Here is a 22,864-nt window from a genome sequence, read left to right as displayed (position 1 = left end):
TATTTTATTAAACATATTAGTACACCATTTGGTTCAGAATATTTTTTTTCTTGTTTTCCTCCTCTAAACCTAGGTGCGTCTAATGGTGCAAAAAATACGGTAAATACAGAAGAGAAGAGGACCGAGGACAGAGCCCTGAGGGACACCTTGTGTGACTGGCGCTGAGCTAGATCTGCTGTTGCCAAGACTAACAAACTCTTGCCTATCAGTCAGATAGGACTTGAACCACTGGAGGGCAGTGCCAGAGATAACCAGCGCGTTCTCCATTCTGGACAGTAGAATGTCATGTCTGACAGTGTCAAATGCTGCACTGAGGTCTAATAGAATTAATATGCTGGCTTGTCCAGAGTCTGCTGCCATAAGCAAATCATTGGTTACCCGTAGCAGAACAGTTTCAAAGCTGTGCCGCGCCCTGAAACCAGACTGAAAGGGTTCCATCAAGTTATTAGAGGTTAAGTAATTGGTGAGTTGGGAACCTACAACACGCTTGAGAACTTTTGACAGGAAAGGTAGGTGGGAAATAGGCCGGAAATTGTTAAGATTGTCAGCATCAAGACCAGACTTTTTTTTAACATTGGGGTTACAGAAGCAATTTTAAAAGTGAGCGGCACAGAGCCAAAGTCAAGGGATGAGTTTATTATTGTTGTAATAGTCGGGATTATGCCATGAAAGCAGGATTTAAGTAGTGTGCTGGGGATGGGGTCCAGTACACAAGTAGTCGGCCTCATCTTACAAAGCAGGTTATTAACAAACGCAGATGTGACTGGTGAGAACTTAGAGAAGGAGCTGGATGGAGTGGGAAAAGGCTACATGAATGTTAGGTTATACAGCATGATGTGTAGAGTACAAGTACAAACGAGGTTATGCTCAAGCTTTATAATGCACTGGTGAGGCCTCATCTGGAGTACTGTGTGAAGTTTTGGCTTCTGGGCTACTAAAAGGGCATACAAGTGCTAGATAAAGTCCAGAGATGAGCAACTAGGCTGATTCCAGGGCTATAGGTGATGAATTATGAGAAAAGATCAAAAGAGCTGAGCCTTTCCATTTCAATCTAAAGTAGATCAAGAAGAGACATGACTAAAATGTTTAAAATTACGAACGGCATTAGTTTGGTGGATCGAGACTTATTTTAAAACAAGATCATCAAGAACATGGGAAAACAGTTGGAAATGTGTTAAGGGTAAATTTCACACAAACATTTGGAGGATTTTCTTCACACAGAGAACCATAGACACATTCTTTAGGGACTTTCAAAACTAGGCTTGATGTTATTTTAGAACAATTAAGTTGATAGGAATGGCAAGCTCTATTGGGCTGAATGGCCTGTTCTCATCTAGATTGTTCTAATATGGTGGTATAACTGGAGATGGTAAAAGAAGGCAATGAAAAAACAATGATTTTTCTTTGTGGAAATGAGGGAATGTGGTACTGGGCATGAATTGGGTGCCTTTTAGAAAGAAAAATAAAATTAAGAAATTTGAGTACAGTTATGCTGGCACATGTACCGATGTTTGGCAGTTAGAACATGATTATGCACCTAGGGCAGTCCTCTGGAAACTGACATGGCGGATGGGCACACAAAGTAGTTGAAGGATTTGAAACTTTTAATTTAATTTCAAGTATTACAGGGACGTGTAAGAGAAATTCAGATATAGATTCTAATTTCAACTAAGAATGTAACTCTCTACTAGAAATACATTTTCTGTCCAGAATAACCCTGCAGAAACAGAAAGATCATAGACATAAGGAAAACTGACTGGTATGTAAGAACCATATGTGTGTTTTATACAGGCAACATCTTGGGTTCTCTATGAACCCCAGTGTCTAAAGGATTTCCAGCAGTCCAGTTTTTTATATTAGAAGAAGATTCCAGGCGCTTACAAATTTAGATTTACTTCCAACCACCATACTGTTTTGCAGCTTTGTGTATTTTAAGATTAATCCATGATAAGTTGTTCTGCTATTAAGCCTTGAAGTAGTACTTAATTAGTACTTGAAAAAGAGTTTAAGACTGATCCAATGCAGAGTATGAATAACTAAAGGGTGGAATTGGACAAATATGAATGCCAATGAGTAGTATCTGCACATCGCTAACAAATAAAAAACAGAAGAAAGGTGATTGACAGTAAGACCTGACAATCAGAGGAAGGATGCAAGGTTGCCTTTGGTCCAAAGTGCGAATTACAAGGTTGTCACTTGGCGAGAAGAATCACTATTAAACACACTGATCATCCAGAACAGTTGACATTATTATGTGTTTGATCTTTGTTTTTACGTGACTTCGTTAGGGGAATTCCGGTTTCTTTTTACTAGGGCAGTCAAACGTTGATTCAGAATTCAGAAATTATTTCAATCTTTTAGCAATATGATTATTCAATATTGCAATGGAATCTTCGTGCTTAGTCTAATGTTACATCCTGATGGACATAATCATGTTTGTCCAGTTGACTAATATCAAATCTAATTTGAGAAATCAAAAATAATGTTGCAAAAGAAGCCCAAGCAAAAACACTGGGCATCCCCAATAAGTTTGACATATTAGTTTGCTTTTCCTTTTTTCTTAATTAACTGAAATGAATATAATGAAGGAGGAAAACAATACCGTACAAAAATAAAAATGAACAGGCTTTTTTTTTTTTTTATAGTAGCTGCTTTTAATGTCTAAGCTGTGGCCACCTTCTCTCTTTCTTGTTGTACCTGCAGGTTCAATCTTAACAATTCTACTGCTATGGATGCAAAATTGTTCAAAAGGAAAACGGACTGTGGCAGAAACACTGCAGTTTAGTTTTCAAATTCTAGGATAACTGCTGGTTGCACAGGTTTTTTAGTTTAATTGTGATGGCACTGAATTATCTTCCAAGTACATCAACCCTGTTTTAGAGCTGACTTTATAAGGACAACCTTCAGCTTCTTCTCTCTCTTTAGGTATGTTAATATGGTTTGCCATAACTGTATTTTATTGATTAACTTGGGGGTTTTGCCCTCTGCTCGCTTTGCTTGACGACCCCCCCCCCCCCACCACCACCACCACGGTATGTGCTACACAAACACAAACAAAGGAACAGGAAATTATTAAGCAATATTTTATTTCAGTATTTCAAAGCACTAATGCTTTTCTTTATAAAACCTAGTAGAATATTTCATATTGATTTTAATTATCCATTTTAAGTCCCACTACCCCACAGCTTTGTGCTGCATAAAGTGGACTCAGAGAACAGATTCAATTAATCAAAATAAAAAAGGAATACCTTACACAATACAACTTATTTTTGTATAGCGCTCTTTACGGAGTGCAGGCACAGAGATTTGTGAACAATTTCTCAGGTAAAATACAGGGATAGATTATACTAATTACTAAATGCAGAATTAGTACATACATAAGATGGAATTTATTAACTTGGATATAACTGAAACTTTCAGAAAAGATTGCAATATTAATATATTAATTATATTAGATTGTTATATTAATATATAAATATTAAATATCTTCACTATCACTGGCAATCAATATTATTCATTATAAATATTTGGGAGATCAAGATGTACAGTATGCAATCAAAAAGATACTCAGTTATATGCTGTATAAGTTTAAATGAAATTTTGGAATATTAATATGGACAAAAGAAAATCATCCTTCAGCAAAGTTTGTATACTTTCAACATCAGTTAAGGTCTTAATTTATACTATCCAGTGGTTTCCTAATTTTAACGTATTTTTAGTTTAAATTTTTCTTTAATTTTTGATTGCATTTTTTATTTAGTTCTAGTTGTTTTTTTCTTTCAATTTTCTGATGTTTTTTGTTTTTGTTTATTTTTAATTTTTCAGCAATTAACTTCTAGTTTTTTTCACACCAAAAAACATCCACACATATACAATTTGATAACTTTAAAGAGAACTGTGTATCATTCATGTAGTACTTATCAACTTACATACAATTTTACTGTAACAGGACTCAGTTTTCTCATGATAATGACAGTTCGAGGTGTCCAGTATAATAAAAAAAAATGCAAGAATCAATTAACAAGTGTGTTCTGATGTCATTTGTTACTTTAACCTTCAGCAGGTTTAAGCAAATGGCTATTTAATGTAAAAAACGCATTCTTAATTATTTTTGATATTCCCTTTGAGAGCAGTAAGATCACCACACACATACACTCTTATTTTATATTTATTTTTGATATCTTCAGTTGTGGACTATATATCATTTACCCATTTAGATAGTGTATTATTTTCAGGGAATTCTTACTTTGCTTATTTTTGAAGTACTATTGCAGGTACAACTTGAACTGTGGTTAATAACAATACAGTATTAGCCTAAATAGAGATTAAAGTATTTCATTGTATTTTGTGCATTTCTATAAGCATACCATTAACTTTAAATACTGAACATCTGTTCCAACAACATTTCAAATCATTCACTTAAAGAGCAACATGCAAAACCTGGAGAACTCCCTGTGAGCCTAAACTCAGAGGATGTAATTAACACATAAAAATAAACAAATTTTGGTAATTGAGAGTGATTAATAACACACTGAATAGTCAGCAGTAAAACAATATCTGAAATCACGCACACCTCAATATACATGAACACAGTGAAAACATACACACTCCATACAGACAGTGAACAAGCTAGCAATCAAACCTGAGCTCATAACTCTGTGCACTAATAACAATAATAATAACAATACATTTCAATAATGTATCACCTTTCGATTGCTCAAAGCAGTTCATTAATAGTCAAACAAGCACAACAGAAGTAAAAGCAAGTATGACATTAATAACACAGGATACAAACTAATATCAAACACTAATAAATACTTGATAGTCAAAGTTTTAAATAAGATTAAGAAATTAGCAGGCAAAAAAGAAGAAAGCCTTGAACAAATAATACAATTTTTGTACAATTTTACACGAAGGAATATAAATGTAGATGTTACAATCACCCATCATTATAAGTAAAAGTAAATAAGATAAGAGCAGATTTTGTTATCAGTTTTACAGCCAAACGCCTGAGGACATCGACCACTTAATGGCTATTTGTTAGACACAATGTCCTCAAGATTTTTGTTTTTATTTTTTACGTTTTTGCAATTCTGAGGCATTCTAAATATATTAAGATTACTGCAGTTCATCCATTTGCCATTTAAATAGCTCTGCAACACTCTACTTTCCACTTTGAAACATCATTACTAATAACCCGATTAAAACTAAACGCATACATTTAATGTTGGCTCTGTTAAAACACTGACTCCATGCTATGCATATATTTCATATATCACTGCAAAAATACCTTCAACAAATAAGTAATCTCTAAGAAGTAAGTTTTAAGCAATGAAATTCACAGATTCAGATGGCAGTAGAGAGGGCACTGGCACATGGACATGAATCAATGCTCGTTCCTAACAAAATTTACAACTGTGTGGTTTTAAATATTATTTAATAAATATACTGGCAGCTGCATGCTCGCATGTACATTATGCATAAACAGTAACCTGGTGAAAATCAAACTCAAAATTACAAAAACTAGTTTCATTTTTATTTAGTTCTACTTTTCAGACATTTTGTCATTTTTATTTTAGATAACAAAATAATAATTTTTTGTTAATGTCATATTTCATTTTAGTTTTTGCAAAAAGGAATAACACTGCCATCATCAAAAAAATATTGATGTTAACATGGAGTTTGAAATTAGTACCTGGTCAATAATGGAATCCAAAGTACTAAGAAGTAAAAAGCCCCGACCACGTACAAGGTACTCTCCAAGAGCCACCATATGGCTTTCTTCTTCCTCTTCATCTTCCTCCCTGGCCTCTGCCCTCTGGGCCACTGCATTGCATAATTGATGGACATCTGTTAAGAACTCCCTGGCCAAGGTGTTGCTGGCACTGCTCATATCAGAGCTGGAAAAACAGAAATAAAGAAAAGTATCATTGTAACTAAGCAGTAAGAACAAAACTATAAATAAATAACTATGTTAAGAACATAACCATTATCAAAGCAATAACATTATTCTGTAAAATATTTTTTCAGTTAAGCCAGTGTTCTGATAAAACCTGAGTTACACAATAGTTGTGTTCCTGAAACCCTTACATAATTAGAAATGTAAGCAAGCTGAAAATGATCCCAGCTCCCATTCATTATTTGTACTCCACACGCTATGTATACATGTACTATATTGTGTGGCTCTGTATTGGTAAACATATTTAATTCGTTTTCTGTCAATTTTTGAAATAAGTTCAAACAAAAAACATAAAATTTACTTTAGTATTGCTTGTATTACTTGGACTTCTTCTTGCATCTTGCTCTGTTACACCCATCACCTGCATGTCCTCTCTCACCACATCCATAAACCTTCTCTTAGGCCTTCCTCTTTTCCTCTTGCCTGGCAGCTCTATCTTTAACATCCTTTTCCCAATATACCTAGTATCTCTCTGCACAAGTCCAAACCAACGCAATCTCGCCTCTTTGACTTTGTCTCCCAACCGTCCAACTTGAGCTGACCTTCTAATGTACTCATTTCTAATCCTGTCCATCCTCGTCACACCCAGTGCAAATTTTAGCATCTTTAACTCTGCCACCTCCAGCTCTGTCTCCTGCTTTCTGGTCAGTGCCACCGTCTCCAACCCATATAACATAGCTGGTCTCATTACCTTTCACTCTTGCTGATACCTGTCTGTCACAAATTACTCCTGACACTCTTCTCCACCCATTCCACCCTGCCTGCACATCTCTTTTTCACCTCTCTTCCACAATCCCCATTACTCTGTACTGTTGATCCCAAGTATTTAAACTCATCCACCTTCGCCAACTATACTTTTTGCATCCTCACCATTCCTCTGACTTCCCTCTCATTCACACACATGTATTCTGTCTTGTTCTTACTGACCTTCATTCCTCTCCTCTCCAGAGCATATTTCCACCTCCCCAGGGTCTCCTCAACCTGCTCCCTACTATCGCTACAGATCACAATGTCATCAGAAAACATCATAGTCCATGGCAACTCCTGTCTAATCTCGTCTGTCAACCTGTCCATCACCATTACAAATAAGAAAGGGCTCAGAGCCAATCTCTGATGTAACCCCACCTCCACCTTGAATGCATCAGTCACTCCTACCATAGATCTCACCACAGTCACACTTCCCTCGTGCATATCCTGTACAATTCTTACATACTTCTCTGCCACTCCCGACTTCTTCATACAATACCACAGCTCCTCTCGAGGCACCCTGTCATATGCTTTCTCTAGGTCCACAAAGACGCAATGCAACTCCTTCTGGCCTTCTCTATACTTCTCCATCAACACCCTCAGAGCAAACATCCCATCTGGGGTGCTCTTTCTTGGCATTAAACCATACTGCTGCTCACTAATCATCACCTCACTTCTTAACCTAGCTTTCATTACTCTTTCCCATAACTTCATGCTGTGGCTCATCAATTGTATCCCTCTGTAGTTGATACAGTCCTGCACATCCCCTTTATTCTTAAACTAGACATTAAGCCCGTTACAATAACAGGCGCTAGAACAGTATTTTTGCAAGAAGCCTAAAGTAAAATAATAATAAAAATAAAATAGAAACGTATATGACAATACAGTAAGTATAATTAATATTACATTTATCCTCTCCTCTGTGGCTGTTGATTGATGTGTTGTGTCTGTTTGAAGATCTCCTATCCTGCCTCTCTTTATTTTAGCTTGCTGTGGCATCTCTCCAGCAAGTACTGTGCAGTTCCCCAGCAAGTATTTTAATCTGTGCTGGCATGCAGCTGATTATTGTATGTGTGGCGTCTCCCCAGCAATGGATTTTATGCGCGCAAAAATAAATCTACTTTTAAAAGTCATCCTATTGTAATATCATGAAAATTCATATATTTAGGAAAACCCCTTCAACGACTGACACTTTACACGTTATCGGGCCAAGCTTCTTAATCGCAAATCTGACATCCTCAGAGTGAACATTTGCACAACATCCATCCATCTATCCATTGTCTCCCGCTTATCCGAGGTCGGGTCGCGGGGGCAGCAGCTTGAGCAGAGATGCCCAGACTTCCCTCTCCCCGGCCACTTCTTCTAGCTCTTCCGGGAGAATCCCAAGGCGTTCCCAGGCCAGTCGAGAGACATAGTCCCTCCAGCATGTCCTGGGTCTTCCCCGGGGCCTCCTCCCGGTTGGACGTGCCCGGAACACCTCACCAGGGAGGCGTCCAGGAGGCATCCTGATCAGATGCCCGAGCCACCTCATCTGACTCCTCTCGATGCGGAGGAGCAGCGGCTCTACTTTGAGCCCCTCCCGGATGACTGAGCTTCTCACCCTATCTTTAAGGGAAAGCCCAGACACCCTGCGGAGGAAACTCATTTCAGCCGCTTGTATTCGCGATCTCATTCTTTCGGTCACTACCCATAGCTCATGACCATAGGTGAGGGTAGGAACATAGATCGACTGGTAAATTGAGAGCTTCGCCTTGCGGCTCAGCTCCTTTTTCACCACGACAGACCGATGCAACGCCCGCATTACTGCGGATGCCGCACCGATCCGCCTGTCGATCTCATGCTCCATTCTTCCCTCACTCGTGAACAAGACCCCGAGATACTTGAACTCCTCCACTTGGGGCAGGATCTCGCCACCAACCCTGAGAGGGCACTCCACCCTTTTCCGGCTGAGGACCATGGTCTCGGATTTGGAGGTGCTGATTCTCATCCCAGCCGCTTCACACTCGGCTGCGAACCGATCCAGAGAGAGCTGAAGATCACGGCCTGAAGAAGCAAACAGGACAACATCATCTGCAAAAAGCAGTGACCCAATCCTGAGCCCACCAAACCGGACCCCCTCAACACCCTGGCTGCGCCTAGAAATTCTGTCCATAAAAGTTATGAACAGAATCGGTGACAAAGGGCAGCCCTGGCGGAGTCCAACTCTCACTGGAAACGGGTTCGACTTACTGCCGGCAATGCGGACCAAGCTCTGGCACCGATCGTACAGGGACTGAACAGCCCTTATCAGGGGGGCCGGTACCCCATACTCTCGGAGTACCCCCCACAGGATTCCCCGAGGGACACGGTCGAATGCCTTTTCTAAGTCCACAAAACACATGTAGACTGGTTGGGCAAACTCCCATGCACCCTCCAGGACCCTGCTAAGGGTATAGAGCTGGTCCACTGTTCCGCGACCAGGACGAAAACCACACTGTTCCTCCTGAATCCGAGGCTCGACTATCCAACGGACCCTCCTCTCCAGGACCCCTGAATAGACTTTTCCAGGGAGGCTGAGGAGTGTGATCCCTCTGTAGTTGGAACACACCCTCCGATCCCCCTTCTTAAAGAGGGGGACCACCACCCCGGTCTGCCAATCCAGAGGCACTGTCCCTGATGTCCATGCGATGTTGCAGAGGCGTGTCAGCCAAGACAGTCCTACAACATCCAGAGTCTTAAGGAACTCCGGGCGTATCTCATCCACCCCCGGGGCCCTGCCACCAAGGAGTTTTTTGACCACCTCGGTGACCTCAGTCCCAGAGATGGGGGAGCCCACCTCTGAGTCCCTAGGCTCTGCTTCCTCATTGGAAGGCATGTTAATGGGATTGAGGAGGTCTTCGAAGTATTCCCCCCACCGACCCACAACGTCCCGAGTCGAGGTCAGCAGCGCACCATCCCCACCATATACAGTGTTGACACTGCACTGCTTCCCCTTCCTGAGACGCCGGATGGTGGACCAGAATCTCCTCGAAGCCGTCCGAAAGTCATTCTCCATGGCCTCCCCAAACTCCTCCCACACCCGAGTTTTTACCTCAGCAACCACCAAAGCCGCATTCTGCTTGGCCTGCCGGTACCTATTAGCTGCCTCCAGGGTCCCACAGGACAAAAGGGTCCTGTAGGACTCCTTCTTCAGCTTGACGGCATCCTTCACCGCCGGTGTCCACCAACGGGTTCGGGGATTGCCGCCACGACACGCACCGACCACCTTACGGCCACAGCTCTGGTCAGCTGCCTCAACAATAGAGGCACGGAACATGGCCCATTCGGACTCAATGTCCCCCACCTCCCTCGGGATGTGGTCGAAGTTCTGCCGGAGGTGGGAGTTGAAGCTACTTCTGACAGGGGGCTCTGCCAGACGTTCCCAGCAGACCCTCACAACACATTTGGGCCTACCACGCCTGACCGGCATCCTCCCCCACCATCGAAGCCAACTCACCACCAGGTGGTGATCAGTTGACAGCTCCGCCCCTCTCTTCACCCGAGTGTCCAAGACATGTGGCCGCAAGTCCGACGACACGACCACAAAGTCGATCATCGAACTGAGGCCTAGGGTGTCCTGGTGCCAAGTGCACATATGAACACCCCTATGCTTGAACATGGTGTTCGTTATGGACAATCCGTGACGAGCACAGAAATCCAATAACAAAACACCGCTCGGGTTCAGATCAGGGGGGCCATTCCTCCCAATCACGCCCTCCCAGGTCTCACTGTCATTGCCCACGTGAGCATTGAAGTCTCCCAGCAGAACGAGGGAGTCCCCAGAAGGTATGCCCTCTAGCACCCCCTCCAGGGACTCCAAAAAGGGTGGGTACTCCGAACTGCTGTTCAGTGCATACGCACAAACAACAGTTAGGACCCGTCCCCCCACCCGAAGGCGAAGGGAGGCTACCCTCTCGTCCACCGGGGTAAACCCCAATGTACAGGCTCCAAGTTGGGGGGCAATAAGTATACCCACACCTGCTCGGCGCCTCTCACCGGGGGCAACTCCAGAGTGGTAGAGAGTCCAGCCCCTCTCAAGGAGATTGGTTCCAGAGTCCAAGCTGTGCGTCGAGGTGAGTCCGACTATATCTAGCCGGAACCTCTCAACTTCGCGCACTAGCTCAGGCTCCTTCCCCTTCAGAGAGGTGACATTCCACGTCCCAAGAGCCAGTTTCTGTAGCCGAGGATCGGACCACCAAGGTCCCCGCCTTCGGCCACCACCCAACTCACACTGCACCCGACCTCCTTGGCCCCTCCCATAGGTGGTGAGCCCATGGGAAGGGGGACCCACGTTGCCTCTTCGGGCTGTGCCCGGCCGAGCCCCATGGGTGCAGGCCCGGCCACCAGGCGCTCGCCATCGAGCCCCACCTTCAGGCCTGGCTCCAGAGTGGGGCCCCGGTGACCCGCGTCCGGGCAAGGGAAAACGCCGTCCAAAATTGTTTTTCTTCATAGGAGGTTTGTTTAACCGCTCTTTGTCTCATCCCTCACCTAGGACCAGTTTGCCTTGGGTGGCCCTACCAGGGGCATAAAGCCCCGGACAACAGAGGTCCTAGGATCATTGGGACACGCAAACCCCTCCACTACGATAAGGTGACTGTTGCACAACAACAAACACTAATCCCACCTCTTTGGGGAAGCTGGTCTCCGCGTCTCAGTACCCGGTTGGATTTTTCGTGCCTTATGTTTTAGGTGTTACCTCATTTACCGAAATCCGATTGGATCGGCTGCACGATATTTTATAGGTCCCGCCCTCTCTGTCTTGTGTGACGCGTCAGGCGGCCTTTGAAGCATCTGCTAGAGGCCGGTGAATCTGCCACTCATTCCGCTCTTCCCTGTACTTCCGTTTTGTCCGTAATATGCATTTCATTTTCTGTCACAACAGTGGGCAATCAGCAGAGTCTCCACAGGAACTGATGTAATGTGTGGCGTGCAGCTGATAATCGTGGCTGTGGCATCTCTCCAGCAAGTACTGTGCAGTTCCCCAGCAAGTATTTTAATCTGTGCTGGCGTGCAGCTGATTACTGTATGTGTGGCGTCTCCCCAGCAACAGATTTTATGCGCGCGGCCACAAGTACCAAATCAGCACTCTCCCCAGCAATGATGTCCTTTATTAAAGAGTGCCCCACGCATGTGCACTTCACCAGAAGACACACACACACGGACACATGGACGCACACAGGGATTTTATTAAAGAGGATATTGGCACCAGTACACTTTTCCTCAGAATATATAATATTCAATCATTTTCCTCAATAAATAAATGACCAAGTATAATATTTTTGTCTTATTTGTTTAACTGGTTTCTCTTTATCTACTTTTAGGACTTGAGTGAAAATCTGATGATGTTTTAGGTCATATTTATGCAGAAATATAGAAAATTCTAAAGGGTTCACAAACTTTCAAGCACAACTGTATGTGTTATTTTACTTCAGTTTTAAGTAAATAAGACCTGTTTTCCTTAATTTTTGTTACTATTAATCTCACTAGTAAGCTACAATTAATATCCTATCAACAAGACCAAGCTACATCAATTAGACATTTACAAACACATTTTTAAAGGATGCAAAATATCATCTAATTATCGTTATCATCAAAGTCCCAAAAAATATCAAGATATTTCCCCCCCCCCCAATATCGCACAACTCTAGTTGTGAGATGATGAGGAAACAAGATTACATCCCCGGAGTCACAGTCAGCATGATTTTCAATGGACACATTATGACATGAAACCAGAGGATATCCCATAGCTCTTTTTTCCCTTCTACAGATTCTGCAATACTTAAATAATCTGTTTGGAAAATATGCATTTCATTATTTAATGTCTATTAAATATATACTAGCTAATCGTTTAAGGTCACAGTTGATTGCCTGTGCTTACACACATTAAAATTGGTTTGACAATTACAAAGTATTACATATACTAACTTATTTTCTAATTTTCCAGTTGCCATGTTATAACCCAAGGAGAGATTATCCATACTGGTTCCAGGTTTGCAACATTATATTTTAACATAGATTTTGAGATACCATTCTTAGTTTGGTAGGAGACTCTATGTAAATGCAATAGTGAAAGCAGAAGACTCATAAGAAAACCATTTGGTAAAATGTGTGCAATAAATGAGTGTACTGTAATAAAAACATTGCATTTCAAAAATACACTGAAAGCATTTTAGAGACCTATGACAAAGCAAAAATCCCAAAGATGAAGGGAATGAGATTTTTATGGCCACAGTGGATTGATCAATTTCCTTTAGATATATCTGTAGCACATTTTCTCAAATATTGCTGGTTTATTGACAAAAAGACAATACAGAAATGAGGTGGGATAGAGGCCAGACACAAAATGTTTCAGACAAAACAGCTCTCATTTTGATAGAGGGCATAGGCAGTGCTCAAGTCATATCATTCTTTAAAACAATGTTTCTTAAACTATGGGTTGCAGCATGTTTGTGTAGTAAAATTAGCTTAGACTGTCCAGATGCAATCTCTGAGGCAAGTGGCATAGCAGCCTCTATTTAGCATACTATTGATTGTAGTAGAATATAATCTAACATGTATCACTGGTGCATCAAAGAGGGCTGCCATTTTAACGGTACAAAACCAACCCTGTCACAACCTGTAAAACAATTAAACAAAGATGACTGAAAATAAAAAGACACATATAAGAAAAGGAGAGAAAAGACAGAATGCAAGAGAGGCTTGTGAGGTAAAGGAATGCTGGCACTAGTTTAAAATTTTAAAATGCAAATTCCAAGTACAGCACAAGGATGTGATGATTTTTGGGGTGTGCTGGTGGAAATATATGGCAGTACTGTATGCTGAAAAACATTTACCATGGGCAGGGGGAACTGGGGCCTCATATATAAATGGTGCATACACACAAAAATATTGTGTACGCCCATTTCCTCACACACTTTGAGATATCTAAAAACTAAACTTGGCATAAAGCCACATACATTTTCACGGTAGCCCCCTACATTGCGTACAAAAATTTCTGCTCAGTTTTGCAAACTGGTGGCACCCAGTGTCAAAGCAGTGCTACTGTTTCTATGTCTTTTACCTTTCTTTTTCGTTTTCGCATCAAAGATGCAAAATTTATCAAATACACTGAAATTAACTGCATATCGTTTACAAATTTAATTCACTTGATTGTAATCATTCTGTAACAATACAATGGTGCATGGAATGGCCAAACTATTTCAACTACCATAGCTGCTTTAGCGTTGTTAGAAGAAATCACAAATGGAAGAATCAGAGTATAGTGCGTATTTATAGATGATGATGTTGACTGGTTTCTAAGTTGATTTCGATTTCAAAGAGCTATGTCTTGGAGCTGTGTGCTGAACTGGTGCCGGCTTTACAAAGGCAGACTTTGAGAAATTGTCATCTACCTGTTCTGTTGCAAGTTTTGTCCACTCTCAAGTTTTTAACTACAGGAGCTTTTCAATGTGAATTTGCTGACCGATCGGGTATTTCACAAACATCACCGAGTTGCACCATGCCAGCTGTATGGGAAGGTATTATCTGCTTGTCATCCAGATATACAGTGGTGTGAAAAACTATTTGCCCCCTTCCTGATTTCTTATTCTTTTGCATGTTTGTCACACAAAATGTTTCTGATCATCAAACACATTTAACCATTAGTCAAATATAACACAAGTAAACACAAAATGCAGTTTGTAAATGGTGGTTTTTATTATTTAGGGAGAAAAAAAAATCCAAACCTACATGGCCCTGTGTGAAAAAGTAATTGCCCCCTGAACCTAATAACTGGTTGGGCCACCCTTAGCAGCAATAACTGCAATCAAGCGTTTGCGATAACTTGCAATGAGTCTTTTACAGCGCTCTGGAGGAATTTTGGCCCACTCATCTTTGCAAAATTGTTGTAATTCAGCTTTATTTGAGGGTTTTCTAGCATGAACCGCCTTTTTAAGGTCATGCCATAGCATCTCAATTGGATTCAGGTCAGGACTTTGACTAGGCCACTCCAAAGTCTTCATTTTGTTTTTCTTCAGCCATTCAGAGCTGGATTTGCTGGTGTGTTTTGGGTCATTGTCCTGTTGCAGCACCCAAGATCGCTTCAGCTTGAGTTGACGAACAGATGGCCGGACATTCTCCTTCAGGATTTTTTGGTAGACAGTAGAATTCATGGTTCCATCTATCACAGCAAGCTTTCCAGGTCCTGAAGCAGCAAAACAACCCCAGACCATCACACTACCACCACCATATTTTACTGCTGGTATGATGTTCTTTATCTGAAATGCTGTGTTCCTTTTACGCCAGATGTAACGGGACATTTGCCTTCCAAAAAGTTCAACTTTTGACTCATCAGTCCACAAGGTATTTTCCCAAAAGTCTTGGCAATCATTGAGATGTTTCTTAGCAAAATTGAGACAAGCCCTAATGTTCTTTTTGCTTAACAGTGGTTTGCGTCTTGGAAATCTGCCATGCAGGCCGTTTTTGCCCAGTCTCTTTCTTATGGTGGAGTCGTGAACACTGACCTTAATTGAGGCAAGTGAGGCCTGCAGTTCTTTAGACGTTGTCCTGGGGTCTTTTGTGACCTCTCGGATGAGTCGTCTCTGCGCTCTTGGGGTAATTTTGGTTGGTCGGCCGGCCACTCCTGGGAAGGTTCACCACTGTTCCATGTTTTTGCCATTTGTGCATAATGGCTCTCACTGTGGTTCGCTGGAGTCCCAAAGCTTTAGAAATGGCTTTATGACCTTTACCAGACTGATAGATCTCAATTACTTCTGTTCTCATTTGTTCCTGAATTTCTTTGGATCTTGGCATGATGTCTAGCTTTTGAGGTGCTTTTGGTCTACTTCTCTGTGTCAGGCAGCTCCTATTTAAGTGATTTCTTGATTGAAACAGGTGTGGCAGTAATCAGGCCTGGGGGTGGCTACGGAAATTGAACTCAGGTGTGATACACCACAGTTAGATTATTTTTTAACAAGGGGGCAATTACTTTTTCACACAGGGCCATGTAGGTTTGGATTTTTTTTCTCCCTAAATAATAAAAACCATCATTTGAAAACTGCATTTTGTGTTTACTTGTGTTATATTTGACTAATGGTTAAATGTGTTTGATGATCAGAAACATTTTGTGTGACAAACATGCAAAAGAATAAGAAATCAGGAAGGGGGCAAATAGTTTTTCACACCACTGTATAAGATTTCCTTACACTGTGGTTGAACTGCAAAACATCAAAGAGCAATTCACAATAATGTCCGGTTTTCCAAATGTAATCGGAGCAGTTGGCTGCATGCACATTGCTATTGCAACGGCACTGGATAAGTTACATCATCCAGAGATGAATCACCAAAAGAATGAGCTGACATTACATCATACATAGCTGAAGAACCTATAAAAATGGCAGCTCCATACAGTTGTTTTTTCCAATTTGTGTTCAAAAGGCAAGTAGTTCTTTTAAAGACTGAGAGTCACCTCAAATAGCCATGTAATGAGAAGAGAATCGATCCGTTGTGGCACCCGGTGCTGTTGCTACACTATAAAGGAGAAGTTGGAGAATGAATTTGCTTATGTAAATAGCACATTAATAAAGTGGAAATGCATTCTGCTCTATAGTCTACATAAAGTGTGTCATATTGTGCAGGCATGTATCTGAACAGATGTGCTATGATGAACCTGACAAACCAAATGATCACCATATCGGATAGTGTTATAACTTTGAATTTAATTAGTCGAATGTAAAAACATGTAATCAGTTGCAGCATTTTGTTTTTAACCAATTCATTTAAATTGTGGTCAGTACCACATAGTACAGCCATTACATTTCTTAGTTCATTGGCCACATCTTTTATAGAATCCACTATTGTCTGAATCAGAATAAACAAACGGCGAGCTGTGACTCATTTACACATCGACTGTGATATCTGCCAATTTCTTTTTTATTTCAGACACTGTTCAACTTTCTGAACTTGAACTTTCAAGTGTCTCACTATGCTTTTGTTGGTTATACCACTGCGTAAGCCAACAAATACTACATTTTTCCTTGCATCCACTTGCATTCGCTGAAATTCTTTTTTTTTTTTTTTTATTTTACATGCTTTTGCCATTGTCTTTTAACCAAACACTGAACGGAAGGGCCTATTTATTTTGATTTGTATAATAAAATATGTGAAATCCTCAGAGGAGTCGGGGTGGGGCATCAGGTGCATGCACGTGTGTTACACTTCACGCTGACTGGGATTTATGGAGCAGAAGTGCATGGAAGTTGGCTTACGCACAGTTTTGAGCATCTGGATTTTTTCTGCATACGCACATTTCCACTTTTCTCTGTACGCCATGTTTTAGTGTGAATTCTACACACGGTGTTATACATGAGGACCCTGGTCAGTGCCTCATGACATATTTGCCTTTACAGAAAACATTTAATTTAAATCTGTAACAATGGTGGAAAGAAGATTGTGTTAAGTTTAATGTGCCTCCATGTCAAAGAATTCCTTATAACACAGTTCTAAAGTGGTTTAATAAATTTCATGTTACTGGTAGTGTGAAAATTTGCTTGTTTGACCACTGAGAATTGTAACAACAATAGTAAACAGAGTGAGAGAAGCTGTATAGCAGAGCCTTTGGCATTCAGCACAGTCAGTTAGTATTAGGGCTATCAAATCGAATATTGCTATTCAAATATAATTCAAATTTATTTACAAATGTCTTATTTGAAAGCAAAACCTGATATTCAGTCATAAAAGTATGGTTGGTTGTTTTACCTGCACTATTTCTGGCACTTAGTTGTGTGCTACGCAAAGCTATAGTATTTTACAGATGTTTATTTACTTCATTTCCACAATCAGCTTATTCGTAATTTAGAAAAGACAGCTTGTTACCTACATCAGCAAAACATATTGCTAGAACCCTTCCAAATATAGTTTGGTACAGATTTTTTTTTTCTTTCCTCCAATCTCACTGGTCTGCACTAAAAGTATTTTTTTTGCATTTGACCCAGTTTTGATTCAGTCATAAACCTGATACTCCTGGCTGCTGTTTAATGCCAAGACCTTCGTAATAAAACAAATGGAAAATAACTCATAACTCTGATTTTCCTTTTATTACAAGGCTTTAAAATTCCTACTTGTCAGTGTCAGCCAACACACCATTGACACACAAGTAGCATCTGTCTTGTGTGGCTGTTGGTTTGATACATAATGTCTATAACAATGAGGTATAATTAGAAATATGCAGACCAACTATATTAAAATACTGCTGCATATCTAAATGAAAAAGAAAGTAGAGAGATTGTGTGGACTCTGAGATGCAAATACTCCTGGTGAGTCCACAGGTGGCGAGTACCATTTTCCTACATGCTGGGTTACAAATGGTACATTTCCACTTGCCCACTGGACACCTCCAAAATAATAAAACAAATTCTGCCTGTTTGCCTCTTTCTTGCTCTTTTACTTCTCTTGCTGTTCTCACCCCGTCATTCTCTTACTAACAAACTCCTACTCCTACCGATCTCAAACCAATCTGCTTGTATCGGTTTCTCATGAAAGCACTGCTACTTCTCCCTCACCTCCTTTCACTCAACTCACACTAGGAAAGGTGCCCTGCACCCTCACAAAACATGCTTCCCCTGGGCTCAGCACCAACACTGCTGTCCATTCCCCACAGCTGTCCTTGCAGCAGTAAGACATGTCACAATATGTCTGTAGTTCAGGACATCAGGTAAGTGCTACAAACAGGATCCAAACATAATAAAAGCTTCATACTTTGCAGTTGCACAGCACGTAAAAATGTTAACAATAATGTAGCAAAGCATGGCCCCAGGATGCCTGATTAGTTAGTTAGATAGATAGATAGATAGATAGATAGATAGATAGATAGATAGATAGATAGATAGATAGATAGATAGATAGATAGATAGATAGATAGATAGATAGATAGATAGATAGATAGATAGATAGATAGATAGATAGATAGATAGATAGATAGATAGATAGATAGATAGATAGATAGATAGATAGATAGATAGATAGATAGATAGATAGATAGATAGATAGATAGATAGATAGATAGATAGATAGATAGATAGATAGATAGATAGATAGATAGATAGATAGATAGATAGATAGATAGATAGATAGATAGATAGATAGATAGATAGATAGATAGATAGATAGATAGATAGATAGATAGATAGATAGATAGATAGATAGATAGATAGATAGATAGATAGATAGATAGATAGATAGATAGATAGATAGATAGATAGATAGATAGATAGATAGATAGATAGATAGATAGATAGATAGATAGATAGATAGATAGATAGATAGATAGATAGATAGATAGATAGATAGATAGATAGATAGATAGATAGATAGATAGATAGATAGATAGATAGATAGATACTTTATTAATCCCGATGGGAAATTCACATTCTTCAGCAGCAGCATACTGATACAATAAATAATATTAAATTAAAGAATGATAATAATACAGGTGAAAAAAACAGACAATAACTATGTATAATGTTAAATATTAACGTTTACCCCCCCTGGTGGAATTAAAGAGTCGCATAGTTTGGGGGAGGAACGATCTCCTCAATCTGTCTGTGGAGCAGGACAGTGACAGCAGTCTGTCGCTGAAGCTGCTCTTCTGTCTGGAGATGACATTATTTAGTGGATGCAGTGGATTCTCCATAATTGATAGGAGCCTGCTGAGCGCCCTTCGCTCTGCCACAGATGTTAAACTGTCCAGCTCCATGCCAACAATAGAGCCTGCCTTCCTCACCAGTTTGTCCAGGCGTGAGGCGTCTTTCCTCTTAATGCTGCCTCCCCAGCACACCACTGCGTAGAAGAGGGCGCTCGCCACAACTGTTTGATAGAACATCTGCAGCATCTTATTGCAGATGTTGAAGGAAGCCAGCCTTCTAAGGAAGTATAACCGGCTTTGTCCTTTCTTGCACAGCGCATCAGTATTGGCAGTCCAGTCTAATTATTATTATTATTATTATTATTATTATTATTAAGGATTAAAGTTCCTTTTCATGACTTATTTTATTCTTGACAAGTAATTGCACCCCCAGTTATGAGAACTAGAGTAAAGACAAGAGGGCAGTGCTGATTCTTTCCTTTTATAGGAAGCACCTGCTTAGGATTTTGATGGGATGGTTCCTATATTTAAATAACAGTTGCCTGAGCACTGCTAGAATTTTCTTTTCTGCTGTTGGTGTTTGTTCTTACAGTGGCTGTCACAGCAGCCATAACTATGATAATACAGTGTAACAAAATCATGTACAAATGTACATGTAACACCCACCATCATTAACCTAATTTTGATAAAGTTTGCATATTTATTTGTTTTTATTTTTAATATTCAAACCTTATTTTTTGGCTACTCTGAAAGTCCTAGTCGGCTGCATTAAATATTTCAAAGTGGAATGTTTGCAAAATATTGAATTAAGATTTATCCTACCAAAATTTATAACACCTGTATAAAATACAATTATCTTTGCTAGCCTGGTAACTGAACTTGTTCAGGTGATGGAACAATATAACCTGTATAAAAAGTTGAAGAGGTGGGTGGAATATGATAGTTCAGAGACCCAGTTTGACGCATACAACTTCTCATGTTAGGGTTTAGGATGATAAATAATGTATGGTGTTAGCTACTGACGTGAAAGGAAATTAATCTGGTCTTAAACAAAAGCCGAGGTTTTCGGAGTCTTATTTTTTTTACCTAATCTTTTAAAACTGTTGCTTACTTTTAACATAATTTTCTTATTATAACATAATAATAATAATATATTGTTGATTATTATATTGTTTCTTCATGCTGGTCCCAAGCCCAGATAAATGGGTAGGGTTATGACAGGAAGGGCCATCTGGTGTAAATTTTGCCAAATCAATATGCGGACACATGATCCGCTGTGGCAACCCCTAACGGGAGCAGCCAAAAGAAGAAGAAGAAGTTGCTTATTATATGAACAAACATAAACAAGACAGGTATGTAAAATAAACAGCAGAGACTGTGAAATATGTTGTGCCTCCAACTGAATGAGAAAAGTCCAGTTGTGGATAAAACTGTACAACTTCATCCTACAGAAGAATCCTTGATCCTAGAGACTCCAAATCACTTCCTGACTTTTCATGTACTGTATTAAAGATAAAAAGACAATAGAGCATCTTACTAAATAAAAGGGTACCCAAAAAAAAGAAAGACAGGTTTGCTTACATGTAAAGAATATATAGTACTTAAATGAACCTTAAACGAACTATACATCAGTTGTAAGTACAGACTCTGAGACAGGAGTTTGCATCTTTAACATTTTATAACTGTATATAACAGTAAGGGGTTATGTTGTAAGATTCAGCTATGTTGAAAGATATACATTTTTAAGTATTTAAAATTACCAGCTTGGACTAAACTGGACATTAGGTCCACAGTATACCACAGTATTTCTTAGAATGAACAAATGTTTATTCATGACAATGTTCTTGGCACTGGACAGTGTCATGTAAAACCTATAGTAGCTTAGTAATGTCTGGAAAAGACTATGTAGGAAAATATGTCAATTATCAATCTTTATTATATATTGTGTTCTGCACAGAACATTACTTCAAAAACACTAGAAATCAAACAACAGAACAATAATAAAATATGAACATGTGCTACATGAGCTCATGTCACACTGCGCGTATATTTTTGACTGTTTTACATTCTAGCCATTTGCTAAAATGACACAGCTCCAAGAGTAATAATCATTTCTACTTCCCATATGCCTTACAGTGATGCTAGGGATGAGTTGGGTGTGAAATCTTAATCTTCTAGATATGAATCCATTGTAATGAAGTTGATTTCTTTATATAGGTTTATGTGACATTTTTTACTTTGCTGTACATATCTAAATTACATCCACTGAAAGGCCCTGCTTTTGTTGTGTTTGCAGATGCTGTTGCTGATGGTGCCTGTGTAGCCTTGAGGTTTTCATTAGTACTAGAAGCAATGAGCCCAAACAGTGATTGGACCTTGCCTTAACAGAACATTTAATTTTGATTGCTTTGCTCGCATACTCAACTGTTACTTTTCAGCACTGCTTCTTGTTGGACTGAGGCTTACCTGTACTGGGAATGGGTGAAAAACCGAAGAACATGAGCTCCAATTTAGAAATAAAACCATTAATTGGAACATTTTCACAATCAAAATAAGAGGAAGAAAATCAATGACAGAAGGGTGACGTTAGATCCATACATGTGAGATCATCTTATTTGGACATAAAACGTAACTGTGAACAATGCTGATTGCTAAATCAAAAGCCGCCCAGGATATACACTCCTTGTTACTTTGTATTTTCAGTAAGCTTTTCTAAGACTGTTTAGATCTAAACTTTGCTATTTTATATTTGGTATTGTTATTGTGGTGCACAGGGACACATACAGCCACTCTAACCGGACACAGACAGGTAGGACAAGTTTATTACACAACACGCCTTTATTTACAGCAGGGGGAAGCATTTCTTCTTCGCTCCCCCAAAGTACAGCACAGTCCATACAGCACCACAACACAGTCCTTCCTTCCGCTGCCAATTCCCAATCCTTCTGCCTCCACTCCTCCCTTGAAAGCTGTGTCCTTCTTCCTCCCAACTCTGGCTCTCCGAATGGAGCGAGGCGGCTCCTTTTAAGCAGGTCCTGGGAGTGTTGCAGATGACTCATTAATCGGACCTGGAATCACTCCCAGGTGTGGCAAGAACCCAATGTAGGGACCTGCAGCTCCCCCTGGAGGCCCCTGTGGAACCCAACCAGTTCTGTGGCAAACTCCAACTCCCAGGATACCCTAAGGGAATCCATGGTGCCACAGCCACCCAGGAGACCTGCCCTCTAGCGTCCCGGGTAACGTATTGCCTTGCAGATGCTCTCTCCCCTGATCCTTCCATGCAGTTGCCGTCCCGGCCAGGTAACGGCCGTGGCCGCCTATCACATCATATAATAGTACATAACACATTGTTTTATATTGTCTATATACTTTGTCTTTTATCTAGAGTAGTTGAAATAATAAATGGGTACCAAGTGTAAGTTTGATGCTACATTTTTCACTCACATGGTTTTTCAAGGCTACTGAGTTCTCCCTTCAATAATTAGAATAACTGCATTAAAAGTAAGACATAGTTTGGTTAG

The 22,864-nt window shown here is 40.2% G+C and overlaps 1 protein-coding gene across 1 annotated transcript in view; it reads right to left on the bottom strand.

The window, feature by feature from the left end:
* The window catches only part of lyst (lysosomal trafficking regulator), a 211,462-nt gene that overhangs the window by 113,195 nt on the left and 75,403 nt on the right, over positions 1-22,864 (bottom strand). Inside the window, exon 3 of the mRNA XM_028820350.2 lies at positions 5,696-5,900. Within this exon, the coding sequence (XP_028676183.1) occupies positions 5,696-5,900 (205 nt within the window). The remainder of the gene's footprint in view (positions 1-5,695; positions 5,901-22,864) is intronic.

The sequence above is a fragment of the Erpetoichthys calabaricus genome, chromosome 15 (genome assembly GCF_900747795.2).
Source record: "Erpetoichthys calabaricus chromosome 15, fErpCal1.3, whole genome shotgun sequence".
NCBI classification, from domain to species: Eukaryota; Metazoa; Chordata; class Cladistia; order Polypteriformes; family Polypteridae; genus Erpetoichthys; species Erpetoichthys calabaricus.
Note: the sequence above shows the minus strand (reverse complement) of the source record. Positions and strands in the feature narration are given on the sequence as shown.